At 38.0% G+C, this 19,065-nt stretch overlaps 2 protein-coding genes across 3 annotated transcripts in view; both read left to right on the top strand.

The window, feature by feature from the left end:
- The window catches only part of hpcal1 (hippocalcin-like 1), a 180,361-nt gene that overhangs the window by 90,540 nt on the left and 70,756 nt on the right, over positions 1-19,065 (top strand). The window lies entirely within an intron of this gene.
- The window catches only part of usta (uronyl 2-sulfotransferase a), a 66,841-nt gene that overhangs the window by 29,101 nt on the left and 18,675 nt on the right, over positions 1-19,065 (top strand). For both annotated transcript variants that reach the window (XM_081378818.1, XM_081378817.1), the window contains exon 2: positions 8,395-8,438. In XM_081378818.1, coding sequence (XP_081234944.1) covers positions 8,395-8,438 — 44 coding nt within the window. The remainder of the gene's footprint in view (positions 1-8,394; positions 8,439-19,065) is intronic.

The raw sequence follows: 19,065 nt of genomic DNA, 5'->3' as shown, positions 1-19,065 counted from the left end.
GATCCTTCAGAAGTCATTCTAATATTCTGATTTTGTGCTGCTTAATATTTTTGTGGATACAGTTTTTTTTCCGGATTCTTTGATGAATAGTAATTTCAAAAGAACAGTATTTGAAATAGAAATATTTTGTAACATTGAAAATGAATCTTACCAATAGTAGGTATATGCCATTGTGCTCCTAACTCATAATCAGCATGACTCAAGTGCAATACATTATAATAATAATAATAATTCGTTACATTTATATAGCGCTTTATCTGAGACCTCAAAGCGCTTTACATAGAAGGGGGGAATCTCCTCAACCACCACCGATGTGCAGCATCCACCTGGATGATGCGACGGCAGCCATATTGCGCCAGAACGCCCACCACACACCAGCTTACTGGTGGAGAGGAGACAGTGATGAAGCCAATCAGTATTTGGGGATGGTTAGGAGGCCATGATGGATAGAGGCCAAGGGGCAAATTTGGCCAGGATGCCGGGGTTACACCCCTACTCTTTTTCGAAGGGCATCCTGGGATTTTTAATGAACACAGAGAGTCAGGACCTCGGTTTAACGTCTCATCCAAAGGACGGTGCTCTTTTGGCGGTATAGTGTCCCCGTCACTATACTGGGGCGTTAGGACCCACACAGACCACAGGGTGAGCACCCCCTGCTGGCCTCACTAACACCTCTTCCAGCAGCAACCTGTTTTTTCCCAGGAGGTCTCCCATCCAGGTACTGACCAGGCTCAGCCCTGCTTAGCTTCAGTGGGCAACCAGTCTTGGGCTACAGGGTGATATGGCTGCTGGCCATTATGAAGATCCCCTGCTCAGTGTGTGGGGATGAGTGAACACTACATTATGAAATTATGTATGGCATAAGTGTGGCGTTCCTTTGAATCAAAACCTCACAAATGAAGAGCTTGAACCAGTCATGCCCATGCTAACATTAGACACAAGCCACCTTATAAATCCTGACACAGCTTTCTAGGCTCCTTCAAGAACTTGGACCTCACTAGGTGATGGTTCCTAAAACAACAAAACCTAGCAATTATTTATAAAAAAGGAAAGCAGATGTCCATCAACTCTACCACTCTTGGCAGGTGGTAGCAGGCTGAGACCTATAGAATAACAGTCCTGGGTGGAGACTCTTAAACCACCCACTCTTATTAGACTGATGGGTTAATGTTGGGCCACTCCTACATACTAAATGAAAGGGTTGAGTGAGGTCTGACCACATACGGCTATAAGTACTTGTGTCACCAAACAGAGTTAGAAACCTGCACACTGCTTTATGCTGTTGGGGGAAATTGGCATCTGAAATAAAGAAATAAGTCTCTGATGTTATTTAAACAGGGCGTGTTTAACCAGACGTCATTATTTCAGGACCCTCTTACCCTCAGCCATATGTTCTTGTCTCAGCCATGCTACACACCAGCAGGAGTGTGAGAGTGCATAAGTGTGCTGTCAGCCTGTCTGTCACACACCCTCTAAAGCGCTTACTTCACTGAGTGCAGTGCAGGTGTAAGACAGTGGGATCAATTGAAACTTTTGTAAGGTTGAAGTTTAAGTATGTTCTTGAGGATTGAAGCAAATAAACCACCTGAAACAATAACCTGGAGCTAATTTGAGATAAAAAAGTTGTCTTGTTAATAATCACTATGACAACTTTTTGTTTATATTATTTTTAGTGCTGGGCAACGATTAATCACATCCAAAATAAACGTTTGTACATAATATATGTATGTGTACTGTGCATAATTATTTTGTATATATAAATACACACATATGCATGTATATATTTAACAAATATGTGCATGTATATACTGTGTATATACTGTATATATTTATACATAATTTAAATGATATATAAATATAAATATTTTATATATAAATAACACATTTTTCTTAAATATATACATGCATGTATGTGTATTTATATAAACAAAATAATTATGCACAGTACACATACATATATTATGTACAAATGTTTATTTTGGATGCGATTAATCGTTGCCCAGCACTAAAATTAATATAAACAAAAAGTTGTCATAGTGATTATTAACAAGACAACTTTTTATTATCTCAAATTAGCTCCAGGTTATTGTTCCATGATCATCTGGGCACATTATATAATAGTGGGGAAAAAAAGGAAAAGGAAAAATATCTACAGTAGTCAACATTTGAAGTGGATCAAAAAAGTTAATCAAAGTTCTCCTAAGACAAGAACGGGTATTGTTCAAAATGTTTGTATAACTTTGAAGAAAGGTTTTGATCCACTTCAAATGTTGACTACTGTATAATGGAAGATACATTTATTTCATTGAGGGCCGTCTGTTGACAACAGGTTCATGCTGACACTGTTTGCATGGTTGGCTTGCTTGTTCCCTAAAATCAGATCAAACCAGACTTTGAGTTCACAAGAATGTTGAGCAAGAGCCAGATGTTTTTTGCTTTAATCTTCATGTTTAGAATCTCCTATAGTACTCAAACGTCTCGAGAATGTTCTACCTGCGGTCACAGATTATTACGGGATATGATTTGAAAATGTAGACTAGATGAAAATAGCCCGCGGCTTTTGTGTTTTGTGTACCTCACGACGGAGACTTCGACTCTGTGTGGCTTCCTGTTCTGCCTCTGGAATATTTCTGGCTCTCCTCATCTCTAAACCATACTTTAAAGAGTCACCAATTTCATAACTCCTAATTAAACATTACATGCCGAAAGCATACGTTTATGGAATTCCGACACAACAACAGCATTCCTAAGCCAAGCCAGCTTTTCTAAAATTCCATTTTAGAGAATGTTTTGCTTTGTGAAAGCCAAAAAAGGATACTTTATGTGAACGATTGATTTTGTTTTTAAATGTTCCTTCTGGGGAATTTAGTGTCTGAGTATGCCAAGTTAGTGGCTTTTTCCATCAATGTCATTATGACTTTTTGTGTCTTAATTATAGGTTATTAATGATCCTCTCATAACCAAAGCAAGCTTTTAACCAGCTTCAACACAACCTATAAATATAGTTGACAGAAATGCACCGCTGCTTGATTTCTTTCCAGCCTTCGCCCACTCTCTGTTTCATGCAACTGGCCCATGCTAATCATTGCAGAAGTCCTCTGTTTACGTTTTGCATCTCTGCTGCGTTGGTCTCCAATTATTTCCAAGCCTGGCGACCTGAATGACTTGCCTGGAGTCTGAGAATCTGACCCCAGACGACTGCAGCCGGGACGGGTAGTTAGTGCAGGTGCTAATTGGCTTTGAGGGGTTATGAAGGTCCATTATCAGATGAAGTGCAATGCAGACCAAAGCCTGGTCCGAGGGTGCCGGCATGGGGGGTAAACGGGGCAGTTGGGCTTTCGGTGGATAATTGAGCAAGCCCCCCACAAACTACTTAATCCTTATAGTAGTACATTTTAGGACAAGGTCATTCTGAGGCTTAAATGGACAGTTTTTACAGCAGTATAGCATGGCTACTTTTATTCCATTTTGAAGACATTGCAATGCTGAAAATGTAACACGAATTATATCAAGAGTTTGTCACTTGACATTTACATGATGCTTTTATTCTAAAACAGGATATTTTACTATATTGCCATCAACCAATCGTTCAATTAATCCAGAGAACGGTTTATAAGCTCACCACATTTTTTTTATTTCCTTTGGGATTTATCTCAAACCATTTGAAAGACACTTACTATAATAACTATATTATAAATATATAGTACAAATAACTTTATTATTACTTTTTAACTTCATTTAAATATTATGAAAACATTAAAAAAAAAATATCTGCATTTCACTTAAAGCTGCAGTCCATAACTTTTTTGGGTTAAAAATTATCCAAAATACATTTTTGAGCAAGTACATGTCAGAAGAAACAGGATCCACGTGCAAAGGCAAGTTCTTGCAATAGTCTTTAATGAAGAATTGACATAGGCAGTCTGTCGTGCAACGCCGCAGAACTGGAAAAACTCAAAATCTGTGTACTTTACAGGAGGTCAGCAGAAACGGAAGACTCCTGTCTTGGTGGTAGAGCTGGTAATTCACGTAGGGTAGTAACACAGTCCTTGTAAGTGGCTACAAAGCCGCATAGAGAAGACTAGCAGCAGGGTGACAGGGCAGAGAAAGCACACAAGACAAGCACAACTCTAGACTAGACAAGATAATACAAGGTAAATCTTCATGGAGATAACATATAACACAGGCATGACTCATGTACACACGTAATAATCCGACAAAGAACAAGGAGAACAAATGCTAGAAGTAGAGAGAAAGTAATGAGACTACAGGTGTCACAGAGAAGCAGCGGCGAACGCTAATTGCAACGATGAACAGGTGGAGAGAGAGAGAGAGAGAGAGAGAGAGAGAGAGAGAGAGAACAAACCCAGCTCATGACAGTACATAACCAGCCAGTGTTCAAAACTATCTGTTTGCCTTAGCTCGATTCAAAACGTTAAGCTTGTAATAATGTTTTTAATTCCAGTGGTACTGGTGGATTTCCGCAGGAAATTCGAGCATGTCATTACGTCACATCTGTCCACATAAAGAAGGAGTCCCGGCTAGTAGGCTTTGTTGCGTGTGAGGATGTTGGAGGTGGAGATTTATAGCCTTTTCTTACAGCACTTGATATAATTAAACTTAAAGGGATACTTCACCTCTGGAAAGGTGAATGTGTATTTAAAATAGGTCATTTATGTAGAAGAAATGTGAAATTATTTTTGAATTTGGAGCTTTCTAGACTGAGAAAAGCCATAAAATGTATTTTTGGCTTATGTGGATGAAAGACAACAACTCCCAGAATGCACTTGCTTCGCTGCCCTAGGAGGCCACTCCCAAGCCACGCCTACCGGTAAGAGAGCGCAGTTAAACAACAAGACTAGGCTACTAGTGAGTCTCCGTGACGAGTTTTCCCGGGATTTCGAGATCGCCCAAAATGTCCGGGATTCGGCTTTTGCGTTCTACAGTCGCCATTCATTATGTTTACTGTGGCGAGCAGGACGAGGCTGAGGGGCGCGGGAGAATGGCGCGAGGCCGGTGGCGTGATTACTGATGAACGACACCTGTGAGACGCACCGGTCTCGTATCTCTCACGGAGGAGCGGGAATTTTCTTAGCAATGTTAAAACGCACATCAGCCGATCACTTATTTAGCGTTCATGTAAACACTACATTCAGATTCACCAATCGGAATGAATTCAGTTAGATTGAAACAAAAGGTGTGCATGTAAACAATGAATGGCGACTGCAGAAAGCAAAAGCCGAATCCCGGACATTTTGGACGATCTCGACGGCCGAACATGTCCGGGAAAAAGAGGATGGTAACCCTTACTACTCAGCTTTCTCCACAGAACAAGAGCCTGCTAGTTTAGCTTCCAAAGAAAGATGGCCGACACTGTGTACATTCTGTGAGTGAGATCCCACCCTCTATGGGCGGGTTGAAAACATGCGGGACAGCCCCTACTACTGGCTGTAGTCTTTAGCCTCTGGCCAAAAAATCCTCCGATGACGCAAAATGACGATTTTTGCGTCATCGGAGGATTTTTTCCGGACAAAAAATACATAAATCTCTCGTCTCAGGGGGACATGAGGGAGGAAAGCACGGTAATTCGAAAATACTACAGGTTTTCTACTAATACAAAGTTTAATGCTAAATCCTAAAGTATCCCTTTAACAATTTGATGGCGGATCCAGAAAGGTTCAAATGACAATCACCAGTGACAACTGGAGATTCATCCGTTGTAAAATGCAAAAGACTTCGGAGTGGCTACAGAAAAAGAGACTGCAACCGGGTCCATGCGAAAACAGGATAAATATCGGAAGGGCATTAAATGTAGTCACGCAATGCTGATGTTGTTAACATTAACAATTTGAGATCAAAGTATAATTTGCACGGTTTGACGTGATATGATAAGCGCTCGTTAGATTTAATCAGTGTGATTTACTGCAATGCTTTTTTCCCTTAGTTGGTCAGAACAAAAGTGGATGTTACTTGTTCAGACGTCATTTTCCGGTGAAAAATCCAAAAAGTAGAATCTGTTATTGCGAATGACAGTCTCCACACCGGCACCAGTGTCTGACAGCCGCACATTCTCCTCAAAACATTGGATTCATCCGCGCAGTGCCGTCCCGAGGCACAACCCACGTAAAGTTGATCATTCTGCGATTGCAGATTTCAAACAGAGATGGCGACAAAGAGGAAAAACTACGGACTGCAGCTTTAAATTGACAAATTGCATTTGTAATGAATAGACTGTGGATAATTAGACTGAATCAACTTAGTCATGTCTTGTGTGTCAGCAGTGTACGAGTTCATAAGTGTAGTGTACACATAGTATGCGTGGTTAAAGACATATGGTCCTGTTAACACGATCTCAGTGCTGACAACAGCCACTAAACGAGGAACATGAGGTCTGATGGATTCTTCTGATGGATTACATAGAAACTGAGATTATTTTTGACAGTAATTATTACTTTTATTCAGCAAGGACACATTAAATTGATCTAAAAAATGACTTTATGACTTTCTATTTCAAATAAATTATGTTCTTCTGAACTTCATCACAGGGCTTGTTTACACCTGGTCACTTCATGCATTTTTACTGATCGGATATCTATCCTATTTGTTAAAGGGGTCATGAATTGAGAAATCAAATTTTCTTTTGACATATAAAAGGTATGGACGTTAAACTGACCCCAAACCTTTGAATAGTAGTGTAGTGTATATAATTCGGTAAACACAAGAATCATGTCTCAAGAGAGTGTATTTACTTTTCTTTACATATACTGTATCACATGCTGAAAGATGTTACATTACTGCCACCATCAGTCTAGAACCGTACATTCTCTTTGTTGTTCCTTCTGTTTGTGATTTATCTGTGCTGAAAAACTATTCAAGCTTTATGACTTTTTGCTCAGAGGATGAGAATGCATCAATCTCTGTCTATGAATATCTCATTCTGTAGCTCAGCCTCAAACTGAGAAAGTTGAAGATAGGCTGAGAAGTATAGCAGCTCTGTGTTGCTTGATAGGTTATTTATTCAGCAGACGGACACAGGCAGAGCGCAACAGATAGCATTAAAGGAGCAGTGCACCTTAATGTGTAAATGAAAATACTCACCCTCATGTCAGTCCAAGCCTGAATGACTGTTTTTCATGCGTGCAGCACAAAATGAAACGGTTAGCTAAATATTTGAGCTGTTCTATTCAACACAATGAAAGTGAATGGGGACCAACTCCAAAAAAAAAAAACACCATAAAAGCAGAATAACAGTGGTCCATATGACCATATGACTTAATCCCCTTTCACACAGAGATTCCGGAAAATACACGGATAAAGTGACCTAAGATTTGACCCGGGTTCGTTTGATTTTGGTTCATTCACACTGCCAGTGATTTTCCGGAAACAGAAAGTGCGTTCACACACAACCCGTAAAAATCCCGCAAAGACACGTGACATCGATGTGACTTGTAATGTCTCAGTAGCGTCTTAAGTTTGCTTATGAGCTGCGATTTCTCTCTCGAGAAACCACGCTTGTGCATTTTTTTTCTCTGATTCGATCATAAACTTGCGCATTACATACCGTTTCACTAGCTGGCGAACGATCCCGGCTTCAGTGGCATCACTTCGACACGGCATTATTACGGCGTTTGTTCACACAGCGTGCGTTCCGGGACGGGACTGAACACGGCAATGTTACTAGGTCCCCAAGCCGGCATCGATGCCGGCTTTAATCCCGGGTCGTGTTTGCATTCACACAGAAGCCGTTCTGGCAATTTACCGGGATCATCGCGCTATGTGAAAGGGGCTTTATATGACTTTGAAGTCTTTGGAGGCCGTAGTTTGTGTGAGGAACTGACCGAAATGTAATTTATGATGTTGATTCAATGAAAATCTTGGTCACCATTCACTTTCATTGAAAAGAGCAGCTTGCACGTTCTAAATTTTTCATTTTTGTTCCTCAGAAGAAAGTAAGTCGTGCAGGTTTTAAAAGACATGAGGGTGTGTAAATGATGAATTATGTTTTGAATGAACGATCCCTTTAACAAGAAGAACATCACTGATTCCAGCATGCCATCTGGAGTGGGGATTAAAGAGTAGACCCTTGTTTGAGATGAAAGAGTGTCTCCTTTTTACTTAGCCACTACTGTATCACAGAAGGCGTTGTTTCTCTCTCAAACACCCACGAAAACACACTTCTTCCGTTTCCGCACAGTGGATTTCATCTGGCTCCCATGCAGATTTCATTGCAGATACATCTCAGATGCTGAGTCTGCTCTATTCCAAAATATAGTTTTTCACTAAATGCGCTAAAAAAGTTTATTTTTTGCCTGCATTGTTCTCTAAGCTTATGATTTACTAAATAACAGATGTTGCATGTAAGCAGCTCACTCTGACACTCTGTTTTCTTCACAGGAGAATCCACTTTTGTTGACGACCACGGGCCTCCCACACCAAGGGTAAGTTGTTTTTTTGCATTATCAAACTCTTTTTTTTTCTCCCTTGTTTTCTTTCAGTTCGAAATGTACTGTACAAAACATCCCTGTCTGCGTTTGTCCTGTTATTTTGGCCTTCCCACACTAGAGGAAAACATTTCAAGACTTGGCGGTGACTAAGGTCAAACACACACATACACACACACAGCCACACATTCACATTTAACAACCCCATGAAATGTTTTGACGAATGCATTTTTATTTCCTGTGTTGATGTATTTCCTAATAAAACAGGAAGTTTGAGTGGTGTATATATAGAATTTTTTTTGTATTAATAGCCAGTTGCTATCAGTTTAAATCATAGCCTGGCAAAACCATGCTATTTATGCTAGAAATTTCTATATGCACTTGGGTCTTGCAGTATCAGTATTGGTCAGTTTCTCTGAAAGAAAAATATTTATTATTTTGTGGTTATGTGTGGGGGCTCTCAGGGCTCTAGACTGCGACTAAATGTTTTTCTGTCGGTGCGGCTGAAATTTGTTAGAGGTCACACTGTTGCCATCACCAATCTGTTAAACTGGTAAGCGGTGCCATTTCTGTTGTGTATGAGAAATGTTAAATGGTAAATACGCCAACTGTGGGACAAAACAGTGCAACTCATTTAAACCGCGTCACATGGCTCATTTATCAGCACGGCTAAAAGAAAGAGCAGCACAAGCTACTCGCTGGCCATCTCGATAACGCCACCACTAAACAGCTTTCAAGTCCACCGCAGAGTTCTCCGATATAAACCATAAATGTCTCTGTGATTAAACTATAGTTCAAAGCCAGAAGAACCAGCAATGACATTTTAACAACACTGATGTAGAAAACAAAATTATCCAGTTAGAAGGCTTTTCAATCCACAAATCACCAACATTTACCATGGATTTTCTGTAGTAACGCTAACTGTAAACATATTATATAGCAATTTATTATAGGCCTATTATTAATGGACACATGTATTAAAGGTAAAAAATTAAGAATATTGTATTAAAATATCCAAAAGCCACTTGCACAGTGTTATATATTTCTTTGAATTGTGTTCTTAAATTATCCTAAGTGTTTCCAAGAATTTTTTAATTCTTCACTTGCGTCATCAACCTACGCCTTTGTTATTGGAAGAGGTTAGCGAGCCCTAGCGATGAAAAAAATGACATACCTGTATTGTAGCTTTAAATGTATTAAAGATATTGAATATAATCACAGTATTTGTTAGATATATCCTTTTTTGCATTTTTATTTATACTAAATGTGTTCGGGCTAGGCATAGAAACCATATAGTTACTTTTTGCATGACTGAGGTGCTATGCATGGTTTTACCTGTTTATCATGATCTACAAATGTATGGTACTATGGAAGACCAATTTTAATAAGAGTTACTAACTCTTATTAACTAAGTTCTAACTCAATCAGAATATTTAGATTTTACCATGTAAAATGAGATTGTTACTTTTTTTTTTTTTAAACAAATGTAAATTTATTTTCATCAACAAAAACAGCTCAAACTTTTGCTGACTTTTTTTTGCAAACGTTTTACTTTTGCTGTCAATTCAAATTACAGTCAAATGTGCATTTCCAAGAAACAAAATTAGTAATACTAAAAATGTATATTATTACTATTATAATTTGTGTAATATTATGACACCAATTATTTTTAGTGCTACCAAATCAGGTGCTGGAGCCTTCATTTGTAGAACTATACCCGTGCTACTGCTCCCAAATGATAGTCTAGAGCAGGGGTCGGGAAGTTTTTCCACCAAAATAAATAAAAACAAAATAAAAACCCAAGATTTTACTATTATTATTTTATTCAAAACGTGTTTTTTTTTTTTTTTTCAATAACCCCACTGATCCCCACTGTGTGAACCGGACTGGACAACTAGTTGTCCGTCATGTCATACAGTGCAAAAGAACTGAGCTGCACACCAGCATGTCTCGTGTGTGTAGTGTATTTTCATAACATACAGAGACAGAGTTATGATCAGTGCTTCACTCTCCATTTAAACTGCTGTTGGTTAATCAGCGATGATGTGATGATCATTTCTAGTTTCATGGACGCCTTTGATATTTAATTTACTTTAATCACTGTCACTGGTTACAGGTGCGATTTAATAGAATTTGGGCTTGCGACTAGTTGTTAGTTCATGCAGAAAGTATTGGAGTTGCATACACAAATTGGTTGGAACAACTTTAAATATTGTAAATGAACTTTTCATTAACTTTATCTGGCAGTACTACAAAGGAATTGTTATTGGCTTGTGGAACTCAGGACTTAGGAATTGTAAACTGCTCTAGTGATGTGTCTAAGATTTTAATGATCATATGCTGGTGAAGGGTGAGAAACCTGGTGAGCCAAACCCCTGGCCAAACCCCTGCTGCTGCTTCTGATTGTTTTTAGAGGGAAGAGCTGCCCACAACTGCTGGTCTAGGATCAGTTTTTTCTATATTAATATAGCATATTGTTGAAAGAGATTCTGTGTTTGTGCTCTTGAGAGCGTCAAAGGTTTCTATTTACAACGTGATTTGCAGCGTTGAGCAGTATTCTATTTAAATGTTTTTAACTCTTTCCCTGACAGACATTTCCGTCATTTGTGAGAAATGCTTCCCTGCCATTGAAGGACGTTTCTGGCTTTCCGTGTTTTCACTGTTAAGCGGTATGGGGGCGCTATCACGCATCTTCTGAAGTCTCCTGATCAAAACACATGCGAAGAAGATGCAGAAACCAGCAATCTCATATGTAATCATGTGCATAAAATAACGCGATCACCAACATTAAACAGCATATGAATCAAAACTGTCTAATGTTACTGAATGAAATGTCAATCCAGAACGAGCTATAGGTCTGTGCAAGCATTAAGGGTGTTTATGGACTCGATTTACTCCATTTTGATCGTCATTCTGAATCCAATCCATTGTTTTTAGAGGGAAGAGCTGCCCACAACTGCTGGTCTAGGATCAGTTTTTTTCTATATTAATAGCATATTGTTGAAAGAGATTCTGTGTTTGTGCTCTTGAGAGCGTCAAAGGTTTCTATTTACAACGTGATTTGTGCATCTTCTGCATCTTCTTTGACAAAAACGCTATTTTCTCAGCTTTTTGCTCAAAATGTTGCTTTTTTTTATTAAACTTACCCACATTCAAGTGTTGATAAGAAAAAATACATTTGATATATTGCATATTCATACAACAAAATATTCTGGGGCCATGAATCTTTGTGAAAATGATCAAAAACACTGGCGGGGAAAGAGTTAAAGAAGATGCGCATCTAGCCTTACCCTGGAGTTGGTTCACCCACCGCCTATATTCCCACTATTCTAGAGCCCTGATATCTGCTGAAAGTTAATTTTGTCAACTTTTGGAGTATGGTAACATAAAACAGACATGGCCTAAAAGCCCCAAATATGGTCTTTCTTGTCATTTAGCTGACATAGTGACTTTTTCTGGGTCAACAAAAGGGCGAAACAAGCAGTTGTGAAAGTTAACTCAACACACACAATCATGACAATAATCTTATCAGCACTTCCTACAAAGAGGACAACTCTGATCGTTGACACACAGATTAGAGAGAGAGTGAAATGGAATGAGTGGAAAGAACGAGCATGATTTAAGAGGAGTGTCACTACACGCACTCTGCAAAAGAGGTTAAGCTCAGTGAACGTTTCAGCTGGGTTTGCTCAGAAGATGAACGATGGGTCTGTTTCATAATAGTAGGGTTGAAGCCATCACTGTGGTCTGTCTATGGTTTTTATAGAGACTTGTTGAAAAAGGAGTCATTATGTGTTATTGGACACAGTTGTTTTAAGACAAGTCTGAAAGCACTTGTTACATGTTCGAGACTGAATGAACTTGGTTCGATGTTTTCAAATGATTTATAACTGGGATTGTATGTTCAGTGTTCTAATCAGTGTTTTGTGGTCAAAAATAACTCCGGAGTGTAACACTCATTTCTCTGCGCTGCTATTTTCCTTTTTGTTTTTTTGTGCCTCTGCTATGAAATGGGTTCAAATGATTCAGAGACTTTGGAATGTTGGAATGATACAGTGATAGTACTGTGTGTGATTGCACTTGTATATGACAAACGAGTCCAGAAGAGAACAGCAGAGGGGGTCCACCCATAAAAATACTCTTGTGAATTTTAACGATGGCCTTGTACAAATGTAAATGGTACAAACTACGTTTTATTGTTTCTAACTAGAGGGATTGTTCTGTGATAAGTATTGACATTTCCTGTATTGAATATACACTCGAGAGGCCTCAATGCCTCTGTAAAATAAGTCTTTATTTACAGTTTATGCAATAACCTGCCTCCTGAGAGCAGTAACATTTGTTAAAACATTCTGACTAATATCCCATAGCGAATTGTGTTTTAGAGTGTTTATCTGTTACGCCCCGTCTAGGGGGTAAAGGGCGCAACATGAAATGAGAGAGTGGAAGCGAGGAATCTTTTGAGAGTTTAATGAAACCAAAAAAAAAATACAAGTCAAAATAAATAAATAGGGACCTTTTCTTTGGGAGTTGACCTGGCCAAAATAACAGACAAAACTTTCTTACTTTAACCTCTTTCCTAAAACCTAACCAAAATAAAATAAAATAAAAGTACAATATATTAATCTAACTTCCTAGCCAAAACAGAGATCAAAAGGTTTACAATAAACTATAATGGCATCAAACTCCTTACTTTCCCAAACCATCAAGATATTTACAATGATAGACAAACTATTTACAAGCTCAAGCAAACAGTGTTAAAAGGGAAATCCAAATCATTGTCAGTAACAGTCAATACGGTCGAAATACCAAACAGTTTCCTACTTACAATCTGTAATTCTTTTCAGAGAACAAACAACGATCACTCTTAACAGTCAAAATTCATCTAATCACGCATACACAGCCACCAAAACCAACAATTCTGTCCTCACAACAACACAATGTTCTCCCCCGAAGGAAGTGACATCAGGACTTTTAAGGTGTGCCTGGAATCGAATGCACCAATCAAGAGATGAGACAGTCATTAGCCTGCAGGAGCCAATCAGCACCGTACCTGGACACAAACACTTCCAAAACAAAAGAGAGAAAGAAACGAGAGAATACAAAACAATTGGTTGTAACATTAACAATGTCAAAGGGATAGTATTGTAGTACATTTTACAGTATATTTTATAGTATCTTGTCTATACAATCCATAGTTCAAGTAATAGCGATTTGGACTAGTTATATTTATATTTAATATTGAATAATCTTATCTAAAATCCTGCATAAGTCTACAAGATATGTAAGAGACATTTACAAGTAAAATTGGATGAAAATAAGAATGATACGAAAGAGAAGGCAAAGGATTTTCTTCACTGGACTGTGGACTCCTTAAAATGCTCGTCTTTGACCCTGAGACTGTGTGCATCAACAACTGTCCAAAGGCAGAGATTGAAATAGAAAGAGACTCAAACATACAGTATTAAATTATAGTGGTCAAGCTTGATTTGATTTAGAGACAACCTATGTTTGCTTTGACCTGATTCGCTTGGCTAACAGAGCTGTACTCAGGGTTAAGAATTGCAGAATAGCATAGTAGCGTACTACTCTTCACTATTTCTATGTTTTTATTTAATTCAGCCTTTATCAACTTATAAAACAGATTCCTATAATCACATCACAAGTGAATTTAAGCAATGTTAACCTAAAATGTAAAAATATATATATCTTACCATAGAGACAGATGTGCACAAGAATGTGATTGAAATCACACACACATGCACTTTCTATATATAAATATAATATATGTATGTATAAAATTTTACAGCTCAGAGTTAAACATTTGGAAAATATGACTTCCTGAATAAGAAAGTAATGTAATCAAAGTCCAGTTCAATGTGTGCATGTGTATAAATCATCATTATTTCTACCAGGACTGCATCTGTTTACTATAAAAAGATCTATAAATCTTAAATTTTCCTAGGTAATAATGTTTTGTGTGGATCTGTCTAGTTTGGTCAAGTCTTTGGTAGCTGAAACCCCCACAGTTACTAAAAGACCTCAAGCCAGCAATGATAACAACCAGTTTTAACATCTCACAGCTGTGGAAAACACACAAACTCTGAACAGACGTTCAGAGATCTAACAAGAACTCAACATACTTACACACACACACAAACATACTACAAAAATGCTACAGCGAAGTATGTTAGCTCTAGTCTCATCAGTGTACAGGCCTCTATGAGCATCTGCAACTCAATTAGTCAAGTATGGCGCTAGCAACATTAAGGTCATGGCTTCGAATCCTGTGCATGTTGTTAAAATGATGCATTGGAATTGTTTTGGGTTAACGCTTCTGCTGAATGGATTAATCTACACTACTGTTCAGAAGTTTAGGGTCAGTAAGATTTTTTTAATGTAATTGAAAGATGTCTCATCTGCTCACCAAGACTGCGGCTACGTCTACATTTATCCGGATGCATTTGAAAACAGCGTTTTCGCCATTTTCAGAATGCTCTCTGTCCACACTAGCATTTTCCAAAAGATTCCCATACACACTGAACCTTCGGAAATCACTAAATTCACCTTACTGCACATGCGTAAACCCCAAGCAACAACCTCCCTGTCTCTCTCTTGAAACCAACACAGAAGTGAATTAAACGGCAATTCATCAACTGGCTGCTTGAGGCTGGCTGCAAAAGTGAGTCAGATCTGCATCTCCCCCATGTTGAAATTCCCAACTTTACAGCAGAAAAAAACATGTTTACAGCCTGGTGCAAAAAGTGGCTTTGGTCTATACAGCTAATTTTGCCCTTCATGACAACTGTGAGGGGGGTGAATGTTTTTATAACTCATCCGTTTAAATTATATTAAGCCTTAAATTTCTGCATAATTAAGGGTGTGTCCACTTTTGAGTGACAGGTGGATTCCCGCTGCAGTGGTCATTAGTCATCATTAGCAGTTTGTCTGCTGTCTGTTAGCCGTCACGTTACCCCAGCTCATTGTCAGACTGTAAAAATAAATAAATTCGGGAGTGACGCGCTGCCAAGATGGCGATGGTCGGCTACGCCCACTTTAGGCTTCAAAAACGGTCTTCAGAAACCTACGGGTGACGTCACGGACACTACGTCAATATTATTTTACAGTCTATGGTAAACCCTCATAAAAGCTCACTGAGATGATACAGATGGAATAAGACGAGTTCCTCACAAGTTAACTCACATTTCTTCTGGCAGGATAATTTTATTTAGCAAAATATCTCAGCATTCACTGATGCGTCCTGGTCGCACTCACTCACCATTATATGTTTGGTCTAAAACGCGACTGCTCTCATGTTTTGTCGCAGGACAGCGAATGCGAGTAAATTATGTCGTCTTTGCAGGATTGTGATATGAAGAGTGCGCAAAGAAAAATATTTTAGCAACTGTGTGAAAGTGAATAGCCCATAACAGGCACAATACCAGTATAAACATGAATATCTATCAGAACAATATCAGGGTTTTTCTTCATCCTTTCTTGCCATTTTTTTTTTTCTTTTTTAAAAAGCTGTGATTTTACCACTGGATTTCATAGCTTTGTAAGATAAAATCTCTCTCTTTCTGCTCGTTCTTTCAGTTAAACATGGCAAAAAAAAATCACTGCAGGAAAAATCATGAATATGCGTCACATGACTAAACATGCTTCATTGTTTTCAAATACCTCTGTTTATAAGTCCACACTACAGTGCGAAAACAGCGTTTTCAAATGTATCCACGTTGGAGAGTGAACTAAAACGTATTGGTGTGGACAAGGCCTGCATGTGTTTGAACAAAAAAATGTAGTTAATATTATGTAATTTATTCCTGTGATGGCAAAGCTGAATTTTCAGCATCATTACTCCAGTCTTCAGTGTCACATGATGCTTCAAAAAACATTCTAATATGCTGATTTGGTGCTCAAGAAAATGTTCTTATTACTGTCAATGTTGAAAACAGTTGTGTTGCTTAATTCTTTTCAGTGTACTAATTTCAGTGTACTAATACTTTATTTCACGCAATTCTGACTTTATATCTCGCAGTTCTGACTTTACAACACGCAATTGCGACTTTATTTCACGCAATTCTGACTTTATATCTCGCAATTCTGACTAGGGCTGTCACTTTTGTGAAAAAATCCTGTTCGATTTTTGAGACATAAGTGTTCATTGAATCGATTGTAAAATCGATTTTCCATGTCTGAAGACGTTTCTATTTTAAACGCCAAATATGGGCAAATCCACGGACAACTAACAGGCATTAGGACGGATGTAAAGAGGGCGCTTGAGACGCGCACAAGTCAGCAAATATTCTTGATGATTTATTGGCGTGAAGTTTCGTGCACAATAACAAACAGGAGTGCAACATTCTCGAAAAACAATAAATCCAAATTTCGTTTTCGGACTGCCATAACATCAATGAAAAACATTACTGCAGTCTTCAATATGGCTGTGTTTACTATTAGAAACGTCAAACAAATTTCGCCTAAGTAGGCGATTGTAGCCCGAATCTGTATCTGTATGCATGAGACTGTCTGCATACCGGCAGAATTCCCAGTTTTGTTGTAAAAAGAGACACATTATGCTTTGCTGTTATGCGTGTTTGTCAGAGCCTGTAGTTGCTGTGTGACGCGCGTTCGCTGCGGGCGTATCGTGACGAGCTGGACGCGCTCCGAGAAAAGACCGTTAAAATCGATTCTCTATTTTCGTTTTCGAAACTTGCGTTGGTTGGTCCGATCGATTGTGCAATCGATTTTCGAACGTAAAGTGACAGCCCTAATTCTGACTTTATAACACGTAATTGCGAATTTATTTCACGCCATTCTGACTTTATATCTCGCAATTCTGACTTTATAACACGCAATTGTGACTATTTCACGCCATTCTGACTTTATATCTCGCAATTCTGACTTTATAACACGCAATTGCGACTTTATTTCACGCAATTCTGACTTTATATCTCGCAATTCTGACTTTATAACACGCAATTGTGACTATTTCACGCCATTCTGACTTTATATCTCGCAATTCTGACTTTATAACACGCAATTGTGAATTTATTTCACGCAATTCTGACTTTATATCTTGCAATTCTGACTTTATAACACGCAATTGCGACTTTATTTCACGCAATTCTGACTTTTATCTCGCAATTCTGACTTTATAACACTTAATTGCGAATTTATTTCACGCCATTCTGACTTTATATCTCGCAATTCTGACTTTATAACACGCAATTGCGACTTTATTTCACGCAATTCTGACTTTATATCTCGCAATTCTGACTTTATAACACGCAATTGTGACTATTTCACGCCATTCTGACTTTATATCTCGCAATTCTGACTTTATAACACGCAATTGTGAATTTATTTCACGCAATTCTGACTTTATATCTTGCAATTCTGACTTTATAACACGCAATTGCGACTTTATTTCACGCAATTCTGACTTTTATCTCGCAATTCTGACTTTATAACACTTAATTGCGAATTTATTTCACGCCATTCTGACTTTATATCTCGCAATTCTGACTTTATAACACGCAATTGCGACTTTATTTCACGCAATTCTGACTTTATATCTCGCAATTCTGACTTTATAACACGCAATTGCGACTTTATTTCACGCAATTTTGACTTTATATCTTGCAATTCTGACTTTATAACACGCAATTGCGACTTTATTTCACGCAATTCTGACTTTTATCTCGCAATTCTGACTTTATAACACTTAATTGCGAATTTATTTCACGCCATTCTGACTTTATATCTCGCAATTCTGACTTTATAACACGCAATTGCGACTTTATTTCACGCAATTCTGACTTTATATCTCGCAATTCTGACTTTATAACACGCAATTGTGACTATTTCACGCCATTCTGACTTTATATCTCGCAATTCTGACTTTATAACACGCAATTGTGAATTTATTTCACGCAATTCTGACTTTATATCTTGCAATTCTGACTTTATAACACGCAATTGCGACTATTTCACGCAATTCTGACTTTTATCTCGCAATTCTGACTTTATAACACTTAATTGCGAATTTATTTCACGCCATTCTGACTTTATATCTCGCAATTCTGACTTTATAACACGCAATTGCGACTTTATTTCACGCAATTCTGACTTTATATCTCGCAATTCTGACTTTATAACACGCAATTGCGACTTTATTTCACGCAATTTTGACTTTATATCTTGCAATTCTGACTTTATAACACGCAATTGCGACTTTTTCACGCAATTCTGACTTTATATCTCGCAATTCTGACTTTATAACACGCAATTGCGAATTTATTTCACGCAATTCTGACTTTATATCTCGCAATTCTGAGAAATAAAGTCAGAATTGCAAGATGTAAACTCGCAATTGTGAGATAAAAAGTTGCAATTATTTTTTAAAATGTTTTATTCTGTGACGAAAACAAGCTTCCATAACTTCAGGATGATTCAAAAGAACAGCACTTTTTAACAATGTAAATGTCTTTACTGTTACTTTTGATTAATGTAATGCATCTTTGCTTAATAAAAGTATTATTATTATTATTTTTTAAATTACTGACCCCAAACTTTTGAATGTGTTGTGAACTTTTGTAGTCTAATATAGTGGATCTATAAA

Source organism: Scardinius erythrophthalmus (assembly GCF_964197995.2).
Source record: "Scardinius erythrophthalmus genome assembly, chromosome: 11".
Lineage (NCBI taxonomy): Eukaryota > Metazoa > Chordata > Actinopteri > Cypriniformes > Leuciscidae > Scardinius > Scardinius erythrophthalmus.
This window is presented reverse-complemented; position numbering and strand designations above follow the sequence as displayed.